General features: G+C 40.6%; 2 protein-coding genes across 2 annotated transcripts; one reads left to right on the forward strand and one right to left on the reverse strand.

Moving 5' to 3' along the window:
* Window positions 1-244: 244 nt before the first annotated feature.
* Window positions 245-1,153, reverse strand: LOC127238580 (syntaxin-6-like). Its single transcript, XM_051207204.1, is given in 2 exon segments — window positions 245-914; window positions 916-1,153. Coding segments are annotated over 2 exon segments (759 nt in total). The 5' UTR covers window positions 1,005-1,153.
* A 4,639-nt stretch (window positions 1,154-5,792) lies between these two features.
* Window positions 5,793-25,510, forward strand: LOC127238495 (sulfotransferase 2A1-like). The gene is made up of 6 exons (XM_051207113.1): window positions 5,793-5,964; window positions 7,298-7,506; window positions 16,268-16,394; window positions 19,903-19,997; window positions 23,806-23,989; window positions 25,164-25,510. Exons 1-6 carry the CDS (start codon window positions 5,793-5,795, stop codon window positions 25,283-25,285), a joined length of 909 nt encoding a protein of 302 aa, XP_051063070.1. The 3' UTR covers window positions 25,286-25,510.

A 25,510-nucleotide genomic window follows, 5' to 3' on the forward strand; every position in this document is an offset into this window, starting at 1 on the left:
GTGGCTAGCTGTCCTCGGAAGGATGGGCTGCCGAGGCTTCTGCTCTCCAGCTTCAAGTGTGGTGACCGCTTTCCTCTTCCAGCCTTGCCCTTCCAGCGCTGGGAGAGAGAGCTGTCTCAGTGGCAGCGTCACATGGAGGAAGCAGGGCAGAGGCGTGTTTCTGGGAGAGGAATGTAAGTGGCCGAGTGCTTGCTTCTCTTCTCCCCTGAGTCCCTGTGCAGAAGGGCCTGGGGAGGGGGGGGCGTTACAGCACCAGGAAGAGGATCAGCACGACCAACAAGACTGCGAAGAGGATGGCTATGGCACACCACTGTCGCCGATCGCTGGTCATGTGAGACACTTTTGCAAGTTTCTTCATCACATTGTCCAGTCGAGACTGAGTGCTCTCCAACTCATGAGAGAAATCATCTAGCATGACTGCCTGTTCCTCCAGCTCCCCTCCGATGCACTGGGTCATGTTCTTCAGCATCCGGATGCTGCCAGAGACCAGCTCCAACTGCTCATCCTGCTGTTCCACAATCAATTGCTGCTGTGCCTGCTGCTCCTCAATGAAATGGGAGTTGGCTAGCTGCAGCTCTCGATCAAGGCGCCCGTATCGATCCGTTACTCCAGCATTCCAGTTCTGACTGCTGCTGTCTCCTAGCAGTGCCTGTCTGTTTTTCCTTTCAGCCTGAACGGATGAAGTTGACATCTGATCCTTCATGTCCCTGACAATTTGCCGAGTACTTGTGATGAAGGCTTTTCTTATGCTCAATTCTGTTGCATCCAGGTTGAATTTTCTAGGATTTGCTTCAACTATGCTGATGGTTTCATCAAGGTCCTCCAGATCCCACTCTATGCTGCGGAGGTTGTTCCTCAGCTCATTGGTGGTCCAGTCGATGTCCTCACTTGTTGCTGCAGAGGGACCCTGAAGGTTCTGTCCATCTCTGAAACAATCCTTGGGCAGTGTTGACTGCTTTCTGTACCTCTCCTTTCACCACAAAGAAGGGGTCCTCCATGGACATGGTGCCCGGCCCGGCAGCCCGAGCCCTCCCTGATGGCTCCCGTGGCCAGCGCCTCGGCCGAGTGACCAGGAGCAGCGGTGCTTGCAGACCTGGGTGCCGGACGGCCGCCGGTCCAGCACTCGGTCAGCGCCGTGGGCCGAATCCCACTCCAAGCCGGCCCCCACGGCAGCCTCCTCTCCCCCCCAACTTTAGTATTGTTATTTACCTTCCCAGGTCTTTGATGAGGTTGAAGACTATGAAATCATAGCTATCTCCTTGCTTATCTTAGATAGACAAGACTTCTACTTTGCAGATTAGGGTTCCTATTGGAGTAAACTCTGTCATGCTTTTACCCTGATACTGGGCTTGTAGTACTCATTCTCACGCTTGCTGGTAGTAGGTTTTAATTTGTGTATGTTTACCTTTCATTTTCCTGGAATGTATTTGGCATTTGCATCATTGTATGTCGTTTTTTGCATTGGGCTTAAAACCTTCTTTAGACTAAAAGAGCAATTACAGCAGTGTCTTGCCTGTTAACCTGTAATGGTGCCCACGCCCCTTTGGGCATGGCTTCAGGCAGAGGGGAGCATAAAGAGAAAAGCAGAGGCATGGTCTCTCTCATGCAGTCTTTCTCTTGGGTCACTGGATCCAACCTGAAGGGCTGAGAAACACTGCAGTGGTTCTTCATTATAATCTTTTAAATGTTCCCCAATAAACACCCATTTATCATCATCTTGGGTCCAGTGAAATCACTATGCCCACGCCTTTAGGTATTGGATGGTTACACCCTCCATGTTTGTGCCACCATTGTAGTAGCATATTTTGAAGACAGGACACCATTGTTGATCAAAGGCTTTTGTGACTGGTTTGGTATTCATGCTTTTCTTTTGGTATCTTGTGCAGTACCTTCCTGTGCCAGCAATGCCAGGATGTAGGTTATAGGGTGAAGGATCTATGCAGGCATGAGCTTGACTTCATCCAGTTCCATGAGATGTACAGGTGTTGCATTCAGCAATGCGACCCTGCTCTCAGTTTGTGCAGAGCAATTTACGTAGTTTTAGTAACCCATTTTGGTATAGGATGCTTCATTTGGTGACAAGAAATCCCCAGATGAGGTTCTGTCTATTTTGTTATTTGTCAATTTCTCTTAGATTGTCCTCATATATGTATGAGTTTTAGGATGCTTCTCTTATATTAGGTCTCCATATTACCATTCAGATGGAACTAGTTTAGCGGTCTCTCCCTGTGGAGGTATATTGACTGATAGAAGTGGGTTAATAATTAAGAAAGACCTACCCAAATAAGAAGCCTGAGCCAGTAGCCAAACAGTATATAATCAATATAAGTCTCTGTTTATTTAGAAATTTCTGTCCGGAGTGAGGTGAGGGATACTGGGAGAAATGGAAGCAGTGGTTGGGATGTACTGTACATGAGACCAATAAATAAAAAAATTATATATATATAGTGGTCAAATAAAATACATTCAATTTATTTTTCATTTTTGAAGGTTTTTCATTTTTAATGGCATTTTTGAGTTTCATATATGAGCCTTGCATATAATTCACTACTGATCCTCTTAACCCGCCAACTCTCCATCCCCAAATTTATCTTTCCTATGTATGTAAAAACCTTTTCTATATATGTGTGTGTAGAAAACTCCTGAGGACTGTGGAAATTTCCTTTTCAACTCAAATACTAATAAAAATTGATGAATTGATTTCACTTTGCCTTTCAATTAACTCTAGAATTGGAAAACGTGGGCAGTGTTGATGATTTGTTTGTTTCTGAGAGTAGATGTGACTATGTGGACTAGACTGGCCCTGGGCTTGCTATATTACCTAGGCTAGACTCAAGATCATGATGTTTCTTTATCAGTCTTTCGAGATCTGGGATGACAGGCATGTGGGTACTAGACACGCATGTTTGCGTGCCCACAGTTCAACGGTAGGGAGGGTGTTACTATAACCATTAAGGCCTATTTTCTATAAACACTGAAATGGATGTGTTCCCAAAGATAATATCATTCAAACCATAGAACCTCTACAACCTTCATGTTTGCTCAGTCTCCAGTAAGCAGCTACTGGTAAATATTTGGGGCAAACACATATCCTCCTGGGTGTCTTTTATGAAGAATCTTTGTACACTTGTTATCTCCAATACATCATTTTAGGAGGAACCAATTGAAAGGAGTGAGTTGTACCCCCTTATTCTCTGTTTGCTCAGAAGAACAGCATTAAGTATGCATTTGACAGATAGAGCTCCAAGAAGGATCTAGGAGTTTAACCTCTGAGTTCTTATCTCTACCTAAAAATATGCAAAGATGCTGAAATTTCAAGGTCAATCTGTTACCATGGAGACTTCCCTGAGAATGGGGGGGGGGGACAGTAGTTATTACCCCAACACTTACATGTATCCCCTCCTGCATTTGTGGTCCTCAGCTTTGGAGGTATATGGAATGAAAGAATGAATACTATTAATTTTATTAGCCTCTAGTTGTCACATTGTCCCACTAATCTGTAATCCTACCTTTAATGGCTCGTCATCTGTTCTATCCAACTCTTTCACTGGTGTCCCATGGTGCTAAGTCAAGCAAGTGGAGAGTCACACACCTCATTCCCTGCAGAGAGTGCCTGCCTTGGGGATTTTAGGTGAGCCAACGTCTTTACAACACTTGGTCTCCATTAGATCCCCAAAAAGTGCATTCTTTGAAGGAAGCACTCTCATCAGCTTCTCCAGAAGATAAAATTTTGCCCATGATGTTGCCAATTCAACTAGCTACTGTGATGACCTAGGGAAGCTTACATAGCCACATAGACTCCACCTTTAAGAAATAGCCTTCAAATGACTTGACAGATTTTGTTGATTTTTTTGATTTTGTTGATCCCTCCTGGAAGACATCACCTCACTGTGGAGTGGGGGAGGTGGGATGGGAGGGTGTTGGTGGGGCATGGGGGAGGGAGAGACTTAGGGAGGGGGACAGGGGGAACTGGGATCAATATGTAAAATAAGAAAAAAACAATAAGAAAATAAATAGCCTCCATATACACACATCTGGTGACTAGGGTCTGACCCCAGCCCCAGGAACATGCTGTGGCAGCAGGAACTTGAGAAAGCATTCTAGATTCAGCCAATTAGAAGATCCAGACCTGCATGGTTAGATTGGGCAAACTCCATTCTCTGAACTCCAGATAAGCTTTATTTGTACAAGCAAGATATCACCATGTGTGATATCATCAGGCTATGAACTTTATGAGTTCCAGATGTACTATAATTTTTCTGTCAGCAGTTAATAATTTCCAAATGTACTCACAGATATCCCATTAGCTGTTTATGTTTTGGTATCAATAGTCTGACTAATTATTTTTAAAATTGTCTTGATCACTTACCACCTAACCCACCCTAGAAGGCATGCAACCCCCTGCTTATGGTCTCCTTTCCACTAAAAACTCACTCTACCTTAAGTTCAAGGCAACATTGTCTTCTTCTGCTGAGTCAGAGTGTGGATTGCATACTGGAGTTAGAGACTCTTATGTATTTGCATTGAACTCCAAATCCTTGACATGTTGTGGGGGGATCCACAATATGAGTATAAAAGTTACAATTGCCACTGCCCTAAGGTTATAAGACAGTCAAAAGACCAGCCAATAGCACAGGCATCTGTCCAGCCACTGTGGGAAATACCAGGCGCAACTTTCACCCAAGAAGAGTACAACTATGGTAACTAGACATGCTTATCTGAATGGGATGAGAGCTCTTCCATTGCTGTGGATAAATTATAGAAGAGATTTCCTCTTCGTGGTTACCCTTCAGAATCAGATTGATTCATTGGCAGCAACGTTGCTCCAAAATCATAGACAATTTGATGATGGCAGAAAAGGAAGGCATATCCATGGGTTTAAATGAAGAATTCCATTTTCATGGTGATCACTCAAAAATAATAGGAGAAAATGCTGAAAAGTTCTAGAAATGATTAAGGGTGGAGGTACAACTGAGAGGCAGTGAAGTGCAACATGGACCTCATGGGGACGCCACTGGCTCTGCTAATTGGGTTTCTTATGATGATAATACAAAGACTTCTGTTAGGATCATGTGTCTTAAATACCCTGACTATGTTAATCAGAACTAGAATACAAATAATGGACCTATAGGTGATACACCAGGTGGTATCAACTCATATGTTCATGAAAGATTCATAAGGTGTTTATGAAGGTTACAGAGGTGGGAATGAAGTAGAATATGGTAGAAAAGACCAAATATTAAATATTGATCTATTGGCAGGTTTTTTAATTATGTAAAGCTCTACTTGTATTGCCTGTTTCCAAGAACGACTTTAAGTGGAAGAAAAAGACCAGGAAATGTAGCTGAAATAAAGGGTCATTGCCCTTTATGACCAACTGACAACCAGGAAGCTTCAAAGAATCGAGCTTGCCTGACTGCCCCAGCTTGTGGTTTTAGAGTGTAAAATGGGACTGTAGACTGGACTTGGGACCAAAGCCTTTCATGAATTATCCTGGCTTCAGTCTACCAGTGACGCTCCTCTGTTCCATCATTTCTGCTTTTGGAGGGTCTGCTTGTTCCTGAAGGATTTCTGCAACGCTGCTTCAAAACTCTGAAGGTATTGTCACATTTAATTCTGTCACTCTGCCAAATACCACCCATGTGAACTCTCACACTTATATAAGTTTTGTTCTTCTGGGAAATCTAGAAGACTGTGCATTGTACTTTGCTCAACATTGGCAGGTGGGCTCTTAAAAGCCTTCTCTGAAACATATAAGAGCCATTTACATTCAAAACACGAGTGAACCAGACATGTCGGGGAGCCTCACTCAAGCCTGTTGTGGTATTAAGGTGATTGACAATATCGTCTTGAATAATAGATGTCAGATGGTGCCTGGCTTGCTGACTGTGAAGTCTTTGTCCTTTGCTCAGAATTTTTTGTTGAAAGATGATGATGTCATTATAGTGACCTTTCCTAGATCAGGTAAGGAAAGTGTGTGTGTGTGTGTGTGTGTGTGTGTGTGTGTGTGTGTGTGTGTGGTACTTGAAGTATTTTGGTGGTTAATCTATGTCTTAGCTACCTTTTTATTGATGTGAGTAGAAAGATACTCTGGCTGAGACAGCTTATAAAGGAAAATATTTATTGGAGTTCTTGCTTACAGTTTCTGAGTGTCTGTACATAATCATCATGGCAGGGGGCATAGTGGCAGACCAGCAGTAATGTCTATGTGGTAGTAACTTAGACCTCACATCTGATTCATAAATGCAGACACAGAGAGAAAGAGACAGAGACAGAGACAGGGAGTCACAGAGACAGACAGACAGACAGAAAGGGTGGCTTGTTTAAGCTTTGAAATCCCAAAGCCATCAACCTTGACATAGTTCCTCCAAAAAGGCCTACATTTCTTCCAACAAGACCACTCTTCTTAATTATTCTGAAGTAGTTCCACTAGCTAGAAATCATGCATTCAAACATATGAGCCTATTGGGGGGGATCCACATCCAAATTAAAAATATCTCTATGTTTTTCCCATGTCCATTGATCCATTTTTCATTTCCACTAAAATGTTCACCAAATATTCAAAATATTCAGTTTCCCAAACACTGTCCTTTGGAGCTCTTAAGAGGCACAAGTAAGGGTGATTGAGTAAAACATTGGTCAAAGTAAGTTGCATGTTTGAAACTAACAAGGAAAAAAAAACAGGTGCTGGAACCTCAGTCTGTGTTGCCAATGCCAGACCATGCAGCTGCTCACCCAACACTGTTAATCAGGCACTAGTGGTCCCAAAAAGTTCAAAGTCCAAGATGGCAACCCTCAAGGACCAGCTGATTGTGAATCTACTTAAGGAAGAACAGGCCTCCCAGAACAAGATTGAGGTTGTTGGGGTTGATGCTGTTGGCCTGGTTTTTGCCATCAGTATCCTAATGAAGGACTTAGCAGACAAGCTTGCCCTTGTTGATGTCATGAGAGACAAGCTGAAGGGAGATATGATGGATCTCCAGCATGGCAGCCTTTTCCTTAGATCAGCAAAAATATGTCTTTGGCAAAGACTATAGTGTGACTGCAAACTCAAAGCTGGTGATAATCAGAGCAGGGATGTGGATGTGAGGATTACGGTTATGAGATTGATGAGACTGCAGGAATTGAGGAAGGTTTAGCCAGGATTAAAAGGTGTAATGAATTCATGTGGGAGTCGTAAACCTAACAATGAAGCCAAATAAAACTGCTTCCATCGTCCATCGTTCAACATATGAAATATGTACTTTACTATGATAAGTAGCCCAAAATTTGGTTGTTGCCATTGTCCCCAAACCAGGAACACACTGGATGATTGAGATAGTCAGTCTGATTCTCTCCAAAGGGGACCCAACTTGGGTCCAAACTGTCAAAAGCCATACCAGGTGTCTATGGATTGAATATGAACAGTCACAGAAACTACTGATGGACCAGGATGGACCGCGTCTCATGGCTGCACATCTTCCCATACAACTGTTTCCCAAGTCTTACTTCACAACCAGTGCTAAGGTGAGTGGATGCTCAATTTTGTGATGAAATATAAAGCCAGTTTATACACTAGGGATGAGTCCTGTTCCCCCTGACTGTGGCCACATAAACTTCCCAAGGCACACAAATGTAACTCACTTTCAGAGGGCCTGGTTTATCCCATGAAGGTTCTCCAGATGTCAGCCTGGAGTCAGTGAATTCTCACTAACTTGAATAAGCTGCTTCTGTGATTATCCCCATCATGGTCTTGACTCATTTGCTCATATTTCTGCTCCTCCCTCTCTTTAACTGGACTCCATGATCTTGGAGCAGTACTTAGAAACCTACGTCTTCATCTGCTTCTAGCAGTTACTGGATGAAGGCTCTAGGATGACAGTCAAGGTGGTAACCAGTCTGATTACATGGGAGTGTCAGTTCAGGCACTCTCTCCACTATTGATTAGGGTCTGAGTGGTGTCATTCTTATGGATTCCTGGGAATTTACTTAGTGCCAAGCTTTCAATTAAACCCACAATAGCTCCTTCTATCAAGCTACCTCTGTCCTTGCTCTCCCTGTCGGTTCTTGCTCCAACTTGACCATTATCCATACTGATCCTTCCTGTTCTCCCCCCTTCCCTCCCCCTTCTCTTCCAGCCTCTCACTTCCCCCAGCCCCTCCCCCCATTTACTCAGGAGATCTTGTCTGTTTCCACTTCCCAGGGGAATTCATGTATGTCTCTATTGGGTTCTCCTTGTTACATATATTCTCTGGGGTTGTGGACTGTCGGATAGTTATCCTTTGCTTTATGTGTACTAACATCCAATTATCCATGTATGAGTACATACTGTATTTATCTTTCTGGGTCTTGGTTATCTTATTCAGGTTGGGGTTTTTCTACTTCTATCCCATGGCCTGCATTGTTCACTTTTTCATTTTTATTTTTAACACTAAGCAACACTCAATTGTATAAAAGTACCATATTTTCTTTATCTGTTATTCTGTTGAAAGGCATCTAGATTGTTTCCAGGTTCTGGCTATTACAAATAAAGCTGCTACGAACATTGTCGAGCAAAGGTCTTTGTGGTATAAGTGTGCATCCTTTGGTTATATGACCAAGAGTGGTATTTCTGGGTCTTGAGGTAGATTGATTCCCAGTTTTCTGAGAAACCACCACACTGATTTCCAAAGCAGCTGTGCAATGGAGGAGTGTTCCCCTTATTTCATATCATCTCTGTGTAAGTTGTCATGAGGCTTTTTTTTAATTATTATCTATAGTCATTCTGACAGGTATAAGATGATATCTCAAAATTGATTGGATTTGCAATTCCATGATGGTGAGCAATTCCTTAAGTGCCTTTCCACCAATTGAGATCCCTAAGTTGAGAATTCTGTTTAGATCTGTACACCAGTTTTAATTGGATTATTTTGTTTTTTGATGTTTAATTTCTTGAGTTCTTCGTGTAAATAGGAGATCAGCTCCCAGTGATTTGCGGGGACATTGAAGTTCGTTTCCCATTGTGTAGGCTGTCATTCACCCTGTCCATTGCCTAAGAAGTTTCTCATGCTCAGGAGGTCTCATTTATCTGTGGATTCTCTCAGTGTTTGTGCTACTGGTGTTTTATTTAGAAGTGGAGTCCTGTGCCTATGTTTTCAAGGCTTCTTCCCATTTTCTCTTCTATGAGGTCCAGTGTGGCTCAATTGATGTTGAGACAGTTATCCATATGAACATGAGTTTAGTGCATGGATAGATAGGGATCTATTTGCATTCTTCTACATATCATCCTCCAGTTATGCCAGCACCATTTGTTGAAGATGATTCTTATTCTCTATTTAAAAAATTTTTAGTTTCTTTGTAAAAATCAAAATTTCCCAGGTGAGTAGATTAATATCAGGGTCCTCAACTAGATTCCATTAGACACCCTATCTGGTTTTATGTTCCATTGCCAAGCTGTTTTTATTGCTAAAGCTCTATAATAGAGCTTGAAGTCACAGATATTGATGCCCGTAGATGTTCTGTTTGTGTCTTTTTTGTTATTTTACAAATCAATTTCAGTTTCATCTCCCTCCCTTTCTGTTTCAGTTTTCAGGTCTTGAACTGTTTGGATTGTTTTCTTCTTCTGTTTGATTTCTTTTTTCTTGGCTTTCCTTGCCTTCTTTAAGTGATTTGTTCATTGCTTGCATTTTTTTGGCTTGGTCTTTTCCTCAAATTTTCCCAATTTTTTGTTTGTTTTCTCTTCCATTTCTTTAAGGGATTTTCGCAGATCCTCTTATGGCCTCTAGCATTTTCATGAGGTTACATTTTAAGTCACTCTCTTCTGCTCCCTTTGCTTTTGTGTGTTCATGTCTAGGTGGTATATAGTTTGGTGTTTTCTTGTATTGCCATCTTCCCATCGCTTCTTCCAGTGGGTGCAGGCAGAGTCTCTCTCTTTCTACCCTGCTCTCCCGGTAGGTACATGTGGGTCAGGGGTTCGACATCTGTAATTCTGGATGATCCATGATCACTGGAGATCTCTCAAGCAGAGGCTACTCCAGGACTTATCATGTGGGGAAGGCAGGCTAGTATGCTCTCAAGCACTCAAGCAGAGGGCAGTCGATGGGGCCCAAAGATCAGGTGAGTGTAGGTTTAAGATTGTCCTGCTTGGATAGGCAGGTTCAGTATGCACAGAACCGACACAGAAAGTTCCAAGGAGATGGAGCGGTGTTGATCCTGTGCAGAGCCGAAGGCTCACCCCGAGTAGTGGGCCCAACAGGCCTAAGGACGTGGGGCCAGATGTTCCTTTAATTTAAAGATTGTTTGGCTATCCTGGATTTTTTGTTTTTTCCATATATAGTTGAGTATTGTTCTTTTTAGTTCTGTGAAGCATTGTGCTATGATTTTGATGGGGATTGCATTGAACCTGTAGGTTACTTTTGGTAATATTGCCATTTTAACTATGTTAATCCTATCCATCCAAGAGGATGGGGCATCTTACTTTTTTATGATATCTTCCTCAGTTTTTTTTCTCCAAAGATTTATGTTTCTTGTCATATGGGTCCTTCGGTGTTTTGGTTAGAGTTACCCCAAGATACTTTATGCCATTTTTTGGATATTGTGAAGCGTGTTTCTTTTCTGATTTCTTTCTCAGCCAATTTATCTTTTGTATATAAAAGGACTACTTTGTTTTTTTTTAGTTAATATTGTATTCTGCCATTTTACTGAAGGTATTTATCAGCTGTAGCAGTTCCCAGGTAGTATTTTTAGGGTCACTTATGTATTTGCCTTTATGATATTTAGGTGTGTTTCTTGTATCCCTAGTCTCTCCATGACCTTCATCATGAAGGAGTGTTTGATTTTGTCAACATCTAATGTGATGACCCTCTGTTTTTTTCATTCCTTTCAGTTCATTTATATGGTGGATTATCATGTGTGGAACCATCCCTACATCTCTAAGATGAAGCCTATTTGTCAATGGTGGATTTTGTTTGTTTTTAGATGAGTTCTTGAATTCAGTTTGCCAGTATTTATTTTATTGAGGATTTTTTCATCAATGTTCATGAAGATTATTCCATAATTCTCTTTCTTGGTTGAGTCTTTTTAAAGAGATTGGTGAATTCCTTCTGTTTCTATTGTGTGGAACAATTTGAGGAATACTGATATTAGCTTTTTTTTGAAATTCTGGTAGGTGTCTGCATTGAAATGATCTGGCCCCTTTTTTATTCTTACTTCTAATTTTAATTTTTTTTGTCAGGAGCCTTTTGATGCTGCTTCTATTTCCTAAGGGGCTATAGGTCTATTTAAATTGTTTATTTGGTCTTGATTTAGTTTTCACATGTGATACCTATCTAGAAAAATGATCCATTTCCCATGAATTTTTCAAATTTTTTGGAGTTTGGTGTTTTTTCCTGATTTCCTCAATGTCTGTTGCTATGTCCCCCTTTTCATTTCTGGTTTTGTTAATTTGCATGTTCTTTCTCTGCATTTTGATTAGACTGGATAAGGGTTAGTCAATCTTGGTGATTTTCTGGAAGAACTAACTCTTTGTCTCATTGTTAATTTCATTGTTTTCTTTCCTTCCATTTTATTGATTTCAGCCCTCAATTTGATTGTTACCTGTTGGATTTCTTTGTTTTTCTTGTAGGAATTTCAGCTGTGCTATAAACTCAATAGTATAAGATTTGCAGGTTTTTTTATTTAAGCAATTTGTGTTTTTAACTTTCTTTTTAGCACTGCTCTCTTAGTGTCCCACAAGTTTTGGTGAGTTGTGCATTCATTTCGTTGAATTCTAGGACGTCTTTAATTTCTTTGTTTATTTCTTCCTTGATCCAGTGGTGATTCACTTGAGCATTGTTCAATTTCCACAAGTTGTGGGCTTTCTGCAATCAGTGTTGTTATTGAACTCTAACTTTAAACTATGGTGAGCTGATAGATACAGGGGCTTATTACTTTTTTGTATTGGTTGATGTTTGCTTTGTTACTGTGTATGTGGTTAGTTTTGGGAAAGATTCCATAAGATGCTGGAGAATAAGTTATATTCCTTTGTGTTTGGGTGGAATGTTCTGTAGATCTCTGTTAATCCCATTTGAGTCACAACATTTGTGAATTTCTTTAGTCTTCTGTTAATTTTCTTTCTGACAGTCCTGTTTGCTGGTGAGAGTGGGATTTGAAGTTTCCCACTATTAGTATATGGGGTTTGATGTGTGATTTAAGCTTTAGTAATCTTTCTTTTACAAATGAGGATGTCCTTGTATTTGGAACATAGATGTTCAGAATGGAGACTTCAACTTGATGTATTTTTCCTGTGACAAACATGAAATGTTTTTCATTTGTTTTCATCAACTTTAGATTTGAAGCCTTTTTGGCAGGTGGCAAGACAGCTACACCAGCTTGTTTCTCAAATCTTTCCCAACCCGTTACTCTGAGGTTATGTCTATCTTTGAAGTTAAGGCATGATTCTTTTATGCATCTTAAGGCTGGATCCTTTTGTTGAATCCATTCTGTTATCCTGTGTCTTTTTATAGGCAAATTTAGCCCATTGATATTAATGACCAGTGATTGTTATTAACTGTTAGTTTGGTTTTGTTATTGTTGTTTGTATTGTGTGTATTTATTTCTGTTCTCTGTCTTTTCCTGGTATGCGGCTAACTATTGACTATGTTTCTTTGGATGTAGCTACAATCCTTGGATTGCAGTTTTCCTTCTAACACTTTATGTATGGTTGGATTTGGATAGGTATTATTGTATTATTTAAATCTTGTTTTGTCATGGAATACCTTTCTCAATGTGTATGGTGACTAAATGCTTTGCTGACTATAGTCATGGGGCCTAGCGTCCATGTTCTGAACAACATCTATCCAGGACCTTGTGATTTTCAGAGTTTCCATTGAGATGTCAGGTATAATTCTGAAATATCTGTTTTTGTATGTTACTCATCCCTTTTCATTTGCAGTTCTTAGTATTCTATCTTTATTTGGTATGTGTAGTGTTTTTTTATTTAATTATTTTTTTTAATTTTACATGTCCATCCCAGTTCCTTCTCCCTCCCTCCCTCTTGCCCAATCTCCCCCCCACATGCACCCTGACCACCCTCCCCTCCCCCATTCCACATGCTATCCAGGTAGGGTCATGTAGATTTGTCAAGTCATTTGAAGTAGGGACTAGGACTTTTCTCCTGTCTCTAGGTTAAGGGAGTATCCCTCTATGGGGGATGTGTCCACAAGGTCATTTTGTGCACTAGGAATACATCCTGGTTCCACTATCTGAGGTCCCTTAGACTGTTCAGTCCTTCTAGCTAAGACCCTTATTCAGGGGATCTGAGTCAGTCCCATGCTGGATTCCCAGGTATCAGTCTGGGGGGGGGGGAAGGCGTTAGCTCCTCCTTGTTCAGATCAGCTGTCTCTATGTGTTTCTGGAACCTGGTCTTGTCCTCTCTCTCTCTGCATCTGGAGTCTAGTTTAACTCAGTGATTAGTTATGGGTGTTTGCTTCTGTTTCCAACAGGTACTAGATGAGGGATCCATGATGGTGGATAGATAAAAGGTGTATTCTAAGAGATTCATATGAGGTCCCTCACAAAAGGGGGAAGGGACAAGTCCCCCAGAGCACCTAGGAAGTGGGGGGGCAGTGAATGAAGAGAGAACTAGGAGAAAGAGAAGGGGAGGAGAGGACAGCATGTCCGATTAGGAAGATTGAGTCAGGGTAGGAATAGAAGACGGGAGAGAGAGAGACACACACACACACACACACACACACACACAGAGAGAGAGAGAGAGAGAGAGAGAGAGAGAGAGAGAGAGAACATAGAAGAGGGAGCCGTTATTTGTTTGAAGAGAAAACTGAACCTAAAGAAATGTCCAAAGACCTACAAGACTGACTCCAACTAATGATTTGAGCAACCGTGGAAAGGCTACCATAAATGCCCTTCCCAGATAGTGAGATCAACAACTAATGTTTTGAGTATTATGTGGCAAGGGGACAGTGTTTGCCATCCAATCCGTTTGATGTTCTGTAAGCTTCTTGTACTTTCATAGGCATGCCTTTCTTTAGGTTTGAAAGTTTCCTTCTATAATAATATTGAATATATTTTCTGTGCCTTTGAGCTGAACTTCTTTTCCTTCTTCTATACCTACTATTCTTATGTTCAGTCTTTTCATGGTGTTCCAGATTTCTTAGATAGTTTGTGTTCAGAATATATTGCATTTAACATTATATTTCACTGAAGAATCTATTTCCTCTACCTTATCTGCAATGCCTGAGGTCCTTTCTTCCATCTCTTGAATTCTGTTTCTTTGCTTGCATGTGTACTTTCTGTTCATTTACCCAGATTTCCATTTCCACAATTCCCTTAATTTCTGTTTTCCTTATTGCCTCTGTTTCACTTTTCATGTATTAAATGATTTTCTTCACCACTTTGATTGCTTTCCTTGGCTTCCTTTAAGGAATTTGTTGATCTCTTCCAATTTTTGTTTGCCTTTTCTCCAATTCTTCAAGGGATTTTTTTCATTTCCTCTTTAAGGTGCTCTATCATCTTCATAATGTTATTTCAATGTCTCTTTTTTCTGCACCATCTGTGTTGGGATGGTCAGGTTTTGCTGGTTTAGGAAAAGTTGTTTATTGGTGGTGCCATATTGCCCCTTGTGCTGTTGGATGTATTTTTACACTGACATCTACCCATCTCTTTCTCCAGTTGGTGCAGGTGGGTCATATGGCTTAGGTGGTTGCTCTTCTTGTAGGTGGTTGCGGTCTGTGGTTCAGGTGATCACCTCTCCAGGTGCAGACAAGGTCCTGCCTCCAGGGTGGTTGGTATATTTGGGTATGGTAGGTGGTGTATGGAGGTGCTGCCAGGTCTCTGGTGCTTCAATGTATGGGATGGGCTCAGGATGTCACACCAGAGGTGAGGTCTACAGAGGTCATGGCTATCCAGCCACTCTCCTTCTGTTACAGGCAGGGCCAAGGTTCCAGTGGTCTCTTATTTGGTGGGGGCTGGTTAGGGTTGTGGGGATGTTGCTGCCAGGTCTCTGGGGCATTTTGGGTAGAGTGGGGCCCAGAACATACCATCAGGCAATAAAGACTAAAGAGCAGGTGTCTAGCCAGCAGCCCAAACACCTCCTACAGCTGCAGGAGGGAACAAGGCTGCTGGAGAAATATGTTTTATACTTTTGTTAATTGCAATCATACACTTGAAAACTAAAATGTAACCACAGTGTAATTTTTGTGCTTCGTGAAAGATATTGGTGAGGCATATAATCTGTAAGGGGAAACATAAAATCAATTAGAAACATGAAGAATGAGAGAGTTAGAAAAAAACCTGAGGAGAAGGAAAACATCTAGAACAAGAGAAGGAAATCTCAAGAAATTCTGTAAAGGAGGAACACAGAAGAATAAAGGAAATGCCAGAGAGTAACCATTGTGTGTGTGTGTCTGTGTGTGTGTGTGTGTGTCTGTGAGTGTGTGTGTGTGTGTGTCTGTGAGTGTGTGTGTGTGTGTGTGTGTGTGTGTGTGCGTGTGTCTTTTCCCTCTCTCCCTCAGATGAAATCTTAGTACACTGACTCCATGGATTGGCTTTGAGCCTTGCACTAATGGAGGCTGTTATGAATGGCAGCAGTATACTTCTTCTGGCCTCAAGATTTGGATCAATGGCATGTGTCTTAAGATCTGATTCAAAGGTTTCTGCCTCAAGATACAGATTGCTGGTGTGCCTTCCATTTCGGGATTGTAGTTCATTTCAGATACAGCCAAGTTGGCAACCAAGAATAGCCATTATTTACGTGTTTCTAAGGATTCGAAACTCTAGTCTTCATTTTTTGTGCAGCAAAATTTGAAGCACCTGGTTCTCAGACCTCCTAATGCTGAGTCTCTTTAATCCAGTTCCTCATGTTGTGATGACACCCAGACATAAAACTATGTTCATTGCTACTTCAATACTATAATTTAGCTACTGATGTGAAGAATGATGTATCTGTGTTCTCTGATTATCTTAGGGGACCCCAGGGTGAGAACTACTGTTTGCACCACTGAAACATTTATGTATCCCTTTAGAATTTCTTACAACATGGAACCATGCATACTTACAGTGGTTAATTAAACATCTCCAGATGGAAGATCAAGTTAATATTATTTACCTCAGAGTTAACAAAATGGTGGAAGAGAAGGCAACCCTACATTGAGACAATCATAGATGGAAGGAAAAGATTCGGGTCATCATTTGCCCTTCACATGTGTGTTGTGGCTTTTTGTAAATAGTTAAGCAGCTTGGTTTTAGGATATGCAGAAATTTCAATGCTGAAATGAAAACAGACATGTTAATAAACTCAATTTCTGTCTTTTAGGTTATTTATGTCATCAGGAATCCCAAAGATGTTGCCACATCTCTATATCATATATGTAGAGACTATCCTATTATGAAGAATTATAGGACTTTTGAAGAAATTATTCATTCATTTATCCATGGTGACTGTAAGTGGAAACTAACACACCAATTTTATGTCTTAAAATCAAGGCAGAACCAGAGGTCTGTGGTGCAGGTTTAAAACCTAAGTCTATGGGTCACAGTTTAAAATTTATTTAATGTTGGACTAGAAGGATGGTTTACACAAAAGAGTGTGTACTACACTTTCAGAAGTCCAAGGTTGATTCCCAGCATTCATTTCAGGATCTTCTCTACTGCTTGTAACTCAAGATCCATGGGTCTAGAACCCTCTTCTGTCATCTACAGACACTGAAATCTTATATATGCAAACCCACACACATATACATATGGGTGTAATTTAAAGTAATAGAAACAACTCTTTTATAATTTTAATCAATGAGTTGGGGCTGAAGAGATGGCTTGGTGTTTAAGAAAATTGGCTGTATTTCAAGAGGACCAGTGTTCAATTTCCAGCACCAACATGTCAGCTCACAACTGTCTGCAACTCCAATTCCAAAGTACACATCTCCCTCATAGAGACATTTATGCAAGCAACAAAAAAAAAATCAATGCTCATTAGTAACATAAATAAATCATTAAGTTTGTTTTTATTTACTCAGTGTGATGTCAAGAATTTTATGACTATCCAGATATATTCTGACTTTTATTTAACACATTTTTTTTTTCAATTCAAATATCAATTCTTCTTTGATATACCATACAGGTATGAGTTATCAGCTATCCTTTATTTTTACATTTTTTAACTGTTTTCAGATATTATATTCATTCATTTGGTGTACATGTTTATGGGGTTACACGATGAGGATGTCTTCTGTACATGATTCTATTACTGGTTGATGAATAACACCCTGTAGGCAGCAGGGCAACAAGATAGGTGGGTCTAGGAGAAGACAAGGATTCTAGGAGGTGTAGGCAGAGTGAGTCACCATGTAGGCTACCAGAGGTATAACACCATGCTGGGTATTACTGGGTATGCCACAGCCTTGTGGCAATATATAGATTAAAATAAATGGGATCATAATTAAGAAAGAGCTAGCCAATAAGAAGCCCAAGCCAACAGGCAACAGAATTGTCTGAAAACAAGTTGTGAGAATCAGCGCCTCCATTAACTATGTGGCTTTCAGTGATGAAACTTTCATTGAAGGGGCTATGGACACTTGTTTTTCCAGGGGCCTGTTTGCTAAGACTTCTAAACCATATGAACCCACTATCGTATGTTGACTCATGTCTGGCTTCAATGAGACCTCATGAAGGGCATCCAGTCTGATAGACAATCAGGGAACTACCTGGCCTCAAGCAGAAAGTGGTCTTGCCTTTTTGAGTCATACCATAGCAGGCAGTCCCCGGACACCACAACCAAAGTTTCTGATCAGATGCCATGGGCCAATGATAAAATGGCTCATGTATTAATAAAGAGTCTATACCCAACCACTTCAAATAACACTCAGCCACAGCTGGAATTCCCCTGAGCAGTCTTTAAAGGAGCTGCTTTACCCTCTCCTATAGTCAAAGATGTTTTGTGCAGGACCCAGCTTGCTGGTTTTTTTTTTTTTTTGAGAATAAGGCTGATTTCTGCAACTGCACATCAGGTGTCTTCGGGTCATTTAGAAAGATCCAAGGACCCTACAACATCACCAGACTTTGGGTCATGTGCCTTTAAGCACCGAACCATTTCATCAGTTCTTGGTATTTTCTTCCTGATTACTTATTATCTAATAAATATATGATTGCTAGGTAAAACACTTTTTGCAGGCATTTGGATTCTATCCAGCTGTTTTTAGACACTTTTTTTTTTGTTGTTGAAAGTTCTAAGAGTCAGGCTGAAACATGGTTCAGTGTTAAAGCACAATTTCTATTTTTTAGAGGAAACATGATCAGTTCCCAAGACCCATAAGATGGCTTACAACCATCTATAATTCCAAAATCACATTGTTAAGCTTCCTGTCCAGCTCTGTACCCACCTCAGTGTCCTCAAAGTAACACATGGATGCTTTATTAGTTATAATCGTGTTGGACACTGTCTAGGGCTTCTTATTGGCTAGCTCTGTCTTAATTACAAACCCTATTTTTAAAAATCAGTCTATGTATTGTCATGATGCTATGGCTTACCCAGTAATGCCAAGCAGGGTGTTACTTCTCCAGCAGCCTACATGGTGACTCACTCTCCCTACATCTCCCAGAATCCTGCTGAACCTACCTATCTTGCTGCCCTATTTCCCACAGTGTTTTATTCTTCAACCAATAATACAAACATATGCACAGAAGACATCCCTATCATTTCCTCATTTCGGGCAAAAAAAAAAAAAAAAAGAAAGAAAAAAGAAAAATTCTAACACAGTAAAATTGTGTCTCTCTGTGTGTGTGTGTGTAGTAAAAGAGGTATAAAGTAAGAACTATAGTAACAGCATTTAGTCCATTAACATTTAGCACAATTTAAAGAAAATATTATGTCATCTATCCTTTCTTTGTGAGTCTAAACTCTTAAATGTAACTTGTCATTTATCATAACTAAGGAAAACCATAACCAAAACTATCTGTCTTCAATTCCTTCAAACTCCACAGAAGGATAATATATAATCTCTAGAACTGTCAGGGAAGTTTTACACTCGTACTTCCTGTCTACTCTAATGTTTTTATTTTCCTTCTCAGGTCTTTGATGAGGTTGAAGACTTGACAGTCATAGTAATATCCTCTCTTATTTTAGACAGACAAGATTTAGAATTTCCGGGTTAGGACTGTTACCAGAGTAATCTCTGTCATGCCTTTACACTGATACTGCACATTCATGCAAAACATGTAGTATATACCTATTGCAGAATGTTGCTCTAGCTGATAGCACGTTTTAATTAGTGTATGTTTGCCTTTCCTTTTCCTGGAGTATAATTGACATTGGGTATCATTGTATACAGTTATTGCATCAGGCTTAAACCTTCTTCTTTAATCTAATAGGGGAATTGTGGGCATTGGGCTCTTGACCTGAAACGGCAGCCACACCCCTTTGGGTGTGGATTCGGGGAAATAGAAACGGAAAAGGAGGGGCTTGGGGCGTGGCTTTCCTTTGTGCATTCTTTCTGTTGGTTTAGCAGATCTGATAGGAAAACAAGGAAATGCTGAGGCAGGTCTTTTATTTTTCTGTGTAATTGTTCCCCAATATACCCACATTTATTGGTCTAGTGATATAATTACATCCCTGACTTCAGTTCCAAGAGATTCTAAGCCCTTTTCTTGTCTGTGGGAACACTGCACCCATGTGGACTACATACATACATACTAGCAAACATTCACATGCATGAAATAAAGTTAAAAAGTCTTTTAAAAACTGTAGATAGGAAGCATGTATAGGTTCTTTTATCTACAGAAAATGAATGTGAGCTATCTTAGCCAATGTCATAATTGTATTGTGGACCACTAGAGGGGCAACTTGACATCCATTACTTTCCTCAAAGTAAATAGTAATTTATAATCCAGATTAGAATAAATATTCATGAGGTACTAAGTTTAGTACTCACTTCCTTTTTCACCCTATCTACACAGTGCTTTATGGATCTTGGTTTGATCACATCCTTGGATGGTTGACAAGAAGAGACACAGAGAACTTCCTACTAATGTCCTATGAGGAGCTACACAGGGTAATTCCCCTTGCCCGGGCTTACTACATTCCTCCTATTTTTCTACCTTTGTTTCTTTCCTTTCTAATTCTCTAGGGGAAAACAATCAAGTAAGGCAGCAGGTGACTGTTAGAGTGAGCATCCCCTGTCTACTTGACACACCTGGAGGAGGGACTATTGATGGAGAAAAACGCCTGTACTGCATGTCTATGAAAGCATTTTCTTGATTAACGATTAATATAGGTAGCTGAGCCACACTGGCCCAAGCTTCATAAGCAGGTGGGCTTGGGTTGTTGTGAAAAGTTAGCTGAAAACACTGAGCTGACCTTCTGGAACCCTGTTGGAGAGGGGGGATAATAAGAAAATGGGGACAAGACCAGGGTATAGAAATCCACAGAGACAGCTGACCTGAACAAGGGGGAGCTAATGAACCCCTAGACTGAGAGCTGAGAATCCAGCATAGAACCAACTCAGACCCTCTGAACAAGAATCTCAGTTAGAAGGCCTAGAAAGTCTATGGGACCTCTGACAGTGGAACCAGGATGTATCCCTGGTGCATGAAAAGACTTTGGGGCACATTCCCCAAGGAGGGATACTCCCTTAACCTAGAGGCAGGGTGTTAAATAAAATAAAAAAAGTTAGCTGAGAAAGTCATAGTGAACTAGTTAGTAAGTAGTATCCCTTGGTGGTCTCTGCTTCGGTTCCTCCTTCAAGGTGATTCCCTGGCTTCACACCAGAATGCTCAAACCCCATAGGTGGATGAACCCCCCTACTCCCCCAGGTTGTTATTGTTCATGATTTTTATCATGGCAATAGAAAACCAAACTCACACAGGGACAGTGTATAAACAACAATCTTTCATTGTCTTCATGACCTCAACAATTTCTAACCCAGGCTGTAACTCACTCTTCTCCTAAAACTGCAAAAACAGTGGCTTTCCACCAGCACAAAAAATGATAAACGTTAGAATACTGAATGTCAAAGGATGTGTTTCCGCTGCCTGGTGTCCAATGTCTAGCAATACAGAAATTTCACAGGAAGAGTTGGCAAGGCTAACTTTTCTGTCTGAGGAGGTATAGGGGAAAATGCACTCACAGTCTCTTGTTGATTTCCTTCTTTAGTCCCCTCTTTCTTGATTTTCTTTCTTTATTGTCTTTCTCTATACTCTCGAGTTTTTTTCAAAGCTTTTAGACCCCAACAGCATCTTCTTGGCAATACAGTGGTCAAACAGTGGCATTCCTGTTCAAGTTCATGAATATCGATAAAAACATGTTATTCATCTCCATCACATGATTAAACATTTTATTTATTATAGGTTAAAAACAAATTTTTCCAAGAACACACGTGAACTCATATCCAAGCAACCTGAAACGGATAAACCACTGGGCAAGCAAGGTGCTCTTTTCAGGGTTTTCAATGGCATGCCACATCATGCAGTTATAAGGGGCCAAGTTCTTTATATACTTACCTTGAGAATTAATCCTGTAGGAATCCTAAAAGAATAGCAAATCTTAAATGAAAGTGATCAGCTAGCACATCACCTTCGGTCATCAGCCAAACTTAGCACGGAAGATTATCAGCCAGTAGTAGTTGGGTTTGCTTCATTCTTGTTCTCTGACCTTAAATGTTTCACTTTAACGATGTGCCTTTATACAATTTTCGCCTAACTTTGCTGTTCTCAAAGACATGTTTCACCTGTAAGGCACTCCGAGAGCTGTGAACACGTGTCCCAACATTAAGGTTAAGAGAATTTAAAGTAGCTTGGGTACTGGGGCTCAATCATTTGCCTTAACTTGAGCTATAATCCATGGAGCTCCTTAGGTGAAACTCACAGATGATGGCTGTGGGAAGTATCCTGGTATTTACATTTATTCTCCAAAGCTCTGAATTTACTATCATTTCTATTATCAAATTAGGCAGTACAGCTTAGGGAGGTGTCATCTTCTTGACAGTTCATAGGTAAACATGCCACATAGAATAGGATTTTTTCAAGAGATAAGCACACTATATTACGGGCAGCAGAGATCTCCCCATTCCACTCTCATCATGCTCGATACCAGAGAAAGGGAACTTCAGCAAACATTTAAAGGCGCAGCAGAAGCAAAAGGCCTCCCGGAGTGTGCAGTCCTATGGCCTCGGCCAAACGAGATTGGCTCATCAGAGGATTCCCTTCTGTTGGGCTGATAACTGCACCTTCAATTGCAACTCACCGCTCCTCTGGTGTGGCCAACAGCAATGTGTGGTTGATAAGTGTTAGACAGGTCTTACTAAAGACATGTGCTTCATATAAATGTTCCTCCAGTTCTGGTATAAGAATCTGTTGGCATTTCTTCAGGATAGTAGCCTTGCACATGTTCGAGTTTCAAGCTCGGTGTCGTTAGTGCATGGAAGTTGCACATCCTAACACCCTGATCACATCAGCACATTTGATGTGGCACCTTGCTTGATACCTTCAATCTTGGGCAAATGGACAATCAAAGGGACTACTGAATTGAAAAGTTAGGAGCGGGACATTTTATATAGAGTTCCAGAGAATGTACCAGCCTCAAGTCCTAATTCTGAACTAAGTTCTGGCCAATCTGCATCTCACCACTATAAGCTATATATTAAATGTAGCAATTCCAAAGATCTGAAGAATAGGGGATTTCATATAACTCTCTTTTTCAAATGCACTTCTATTGGCTGACATAATCCAGTGACCACTGAGATTCCTATTATGTTTTGTGGTATACAGTGTTTTAGAAATCATATGTTTGTTCACCACCTCCAATTTTCAAAGCAATTTACACCGATGTGGATTCATGAGCCTTGGCTTTCCAATAAAATTTGCCAATGAAAAGTTGGCAATGAAGGGTAACGATGATCATGATAGGGAGGACTAGGAAATATTACATGTATTCTCATATGAAATCCAGATTAGCAGTGTGTTGGGCACTCTGGGAAAAGGTAAAGATGGACTGTTCAGTTGAGGGTAAGGACCCCTATGGAGGGTTGAGACTGACAGCAAAGAATGTTAGGTGATGAGGTGAATGTGTGCTCAGTACAATGATAGATATGTATAATGCATGACTTGAAATTAGCCCAGCAGATCAGAGGATTAGCTGCTCTTCTATAGGACCTGAGTTTTGTTCCCAAACACATGCCACTTAGCAGAAATCTGCCTGTAAGAATTCCTTCAGGGCTATCTGATTCCTTTCTTTTGGCATCCTTGGACTCACACACATACACACACACACACACACACACACACATACACACACACACTAAACTTTTTCTGCAATCTGGGGCTGGCAGTCAGACTTAAGGAATGGATTTTCTTTACACAACTCCTTTATCATTTACAATATAAGACATAATATGAGAATTGATGAAGGTGGGGCTGGAACAATGGCAAAGTGATTAAGTGTACATTCTGCCCTCTCTGAGGACTTGGCTTCAATGCCTTGCACCCATTTGTGGCTCACAGCCAACTCTTCTTGCAACGCAAAAGGATCCATTGCCATTTTCTGGCCCAGATGGTACTGCATGTACATGCTATACATGTTACACAGTATAAATTCATCATCAAATTATATCCTACATCATATAACATATTATTACATATTAATATAGCATATAATTAAGGAATTATACAAATTTACAGTATAAATTTATAAATATACTACATGCTTTTCTATTAGTATATATTATATATAATGAATAATGTACCATGTTCAACATACAATATTATGTCACACAACAGGGAAGTATTCGCCTTGATGAAAACTCAAGGGCTCTGTCAGCATCAGTGTTAGTTTCTACTCTCTTGATCATTCTCTTCCACCCACAGGATCTCAGAGGCAGCATTCAAAAAGTGTGCCGATTTTTGGGCAAACATCTGACTCCAGAACAACTTGATTCTGCTATGAAAAATGCATCCTTTTCGGTCATGAAGGATAATAGGATGTCCAACCACGTGTTGCTAAGAATTCCAAAACATGATATTGACTCCAATATAGCACTTCTGAGAAACGGTGAGTCAATATAGAGCATAAAAGTTGTATTGTAGTAATGGGTAGGTTTTCAATGTTTGTATAAAGCATGAGGCATGAAAATGGGGACGTGCTTGGAAGGGAGCAACATGTTCTATCATATTCTTTCAGAAGAGTCACCCACCAAGCTGTTATTGAGAATCTTAGAACCATGGTTAAGCTTAGGAGGAATGAGAGGTACCTGTGCGCTGTGGCTCTGGGCATGCAATGGATAAGTCCTGTCTATACACTTAGCCCATTCAGTGTCAGTGACATTCTCCTAGTCTGTAAGAAAACTGAAGTAGAGTCACGGTAACAAGACTTTATAATTCAGTGTTTTGTGGGATTACAACAGATGACACGTACAAACATCCATGTGTCTATATGATGGATAGAATGACATTCGTTCATAATAGAATCTGTTGACACATGTAGTAACTTGGATGGCTTCCACTGACTTTATGCTGAGTGACAAAAGTCAACAACATAAATCTATACATAACCTATGTATGTAAAATTCATAAAATGAAAATATACTTACAGATGTAGATTATGTTTTGTTTATGTTTGTGGATCCAGGCTGATGGGGCTTAATGGTTCATTTTGACTAAACTAGTAGTACTATGAGGAGGAGTTTGTAGCTGTGGACTACCTACATATTTCAGTGGAAATGGACAATGAAAAAAATCCCACATGGAGAAAAATGATGTGGAACACATCCATTCTTCTAGGGTAGATTTTATTTTCTGATCACAGCACTGTGTAAATCTTCTCTTACCTTGATACAATCTATGTTGGAAAAATCGTTTAAAGACACACACTTTTGGTGCCAAGTCAAATAACTGTTACTCTCTCATGTGGTTTTCCCCACTGGTGGGTGATGGGATGGAGTTTCACTTTCGAAAACGTCCTCAGTTTTCCCTCAAAGGTTCTAGACTAGGGTTCTCCAGGTGACATTTCTGGTGCTCACAGCTGCCACACTGAAATCATCTCAAGTCCTGTCCCAAGTGTGATAATGGAGTTTGACAACTGAGAGTTGGCATAGAGCAGAAAGTTCTAGGATGTCTTATATTCTTCTGGATGCCAACTGGATTGGTGAGATGAGAGTGTGACAAGCTTGGCTGCACACGTGTGATTTTGCTCATTTTCCTGGTGCTTTTCCTTCTGTGTTTGACAGGCCTTTGTGGGGACTGGAAGAATCACTTCACTGTGGCTCAAAGTGAGGCCTTTGACAAAGTCTATCGGGAGAAGATGTCGAGCCTGGATCCTGGTCTCTTCCCATGGTCAGAAGACTGTTGATTCCCCTCCATCCTAGACAGGATTTCTCAGTGAAGCACTGGTTGTCCTGGAAATCACTGTGTAGACAGGCTGGCATTGAACTCAGAGATCTGCCTGTCTCTGCCTCCTGAGTGCAGGGACTGAATACATGCACCATCACTGCAATGCTGTCTCAATGGATTACTCTAAGCTTTGTAAGAACTGTTATTGTTAGCTACTCATACTTATAAACAAATCTAGACGTGA

Source organism: Phodopus roborovskii, unplaced genomic scaffold (genome assembly GCF_943737965.1).
Source record: "Phodopus roborovskii unplaced genomic scaffold, PHOROB, whole genome shotgun sequence".
NCBI classification, from domain to species: Eukaryota; Metazoa; Chordata; class Mammalia; order Rodentia; family Cricetidae; genus Phodopus; species Phodopus roborovskii.

Excerpts from the sequence above, each read along its gene's own strand:
- LOC127238495 (XM_051207113.1), top strand. The coding sequence starts at position 5,793 with ATGTCGGGGAGCCTCACTCAAGCCTGTTGTGGTATTAAGGTGATTGAC. Across the intron at positions 16,395-19,902 it reads TTCATTTATCCATGGTGACT|TGCTTTATGGATCTTGGTTT; the intron begins GTAAGTGGAAAC and ends CTATCTACACAG. Across the intron at positions 19,998-23,805 it reads CCTATGAGGAGCTACACAGG|GATCTCAGAGGCAGCATTCA; the intron begins GTAATTCCCCTT and ends TTCCACCCACAG.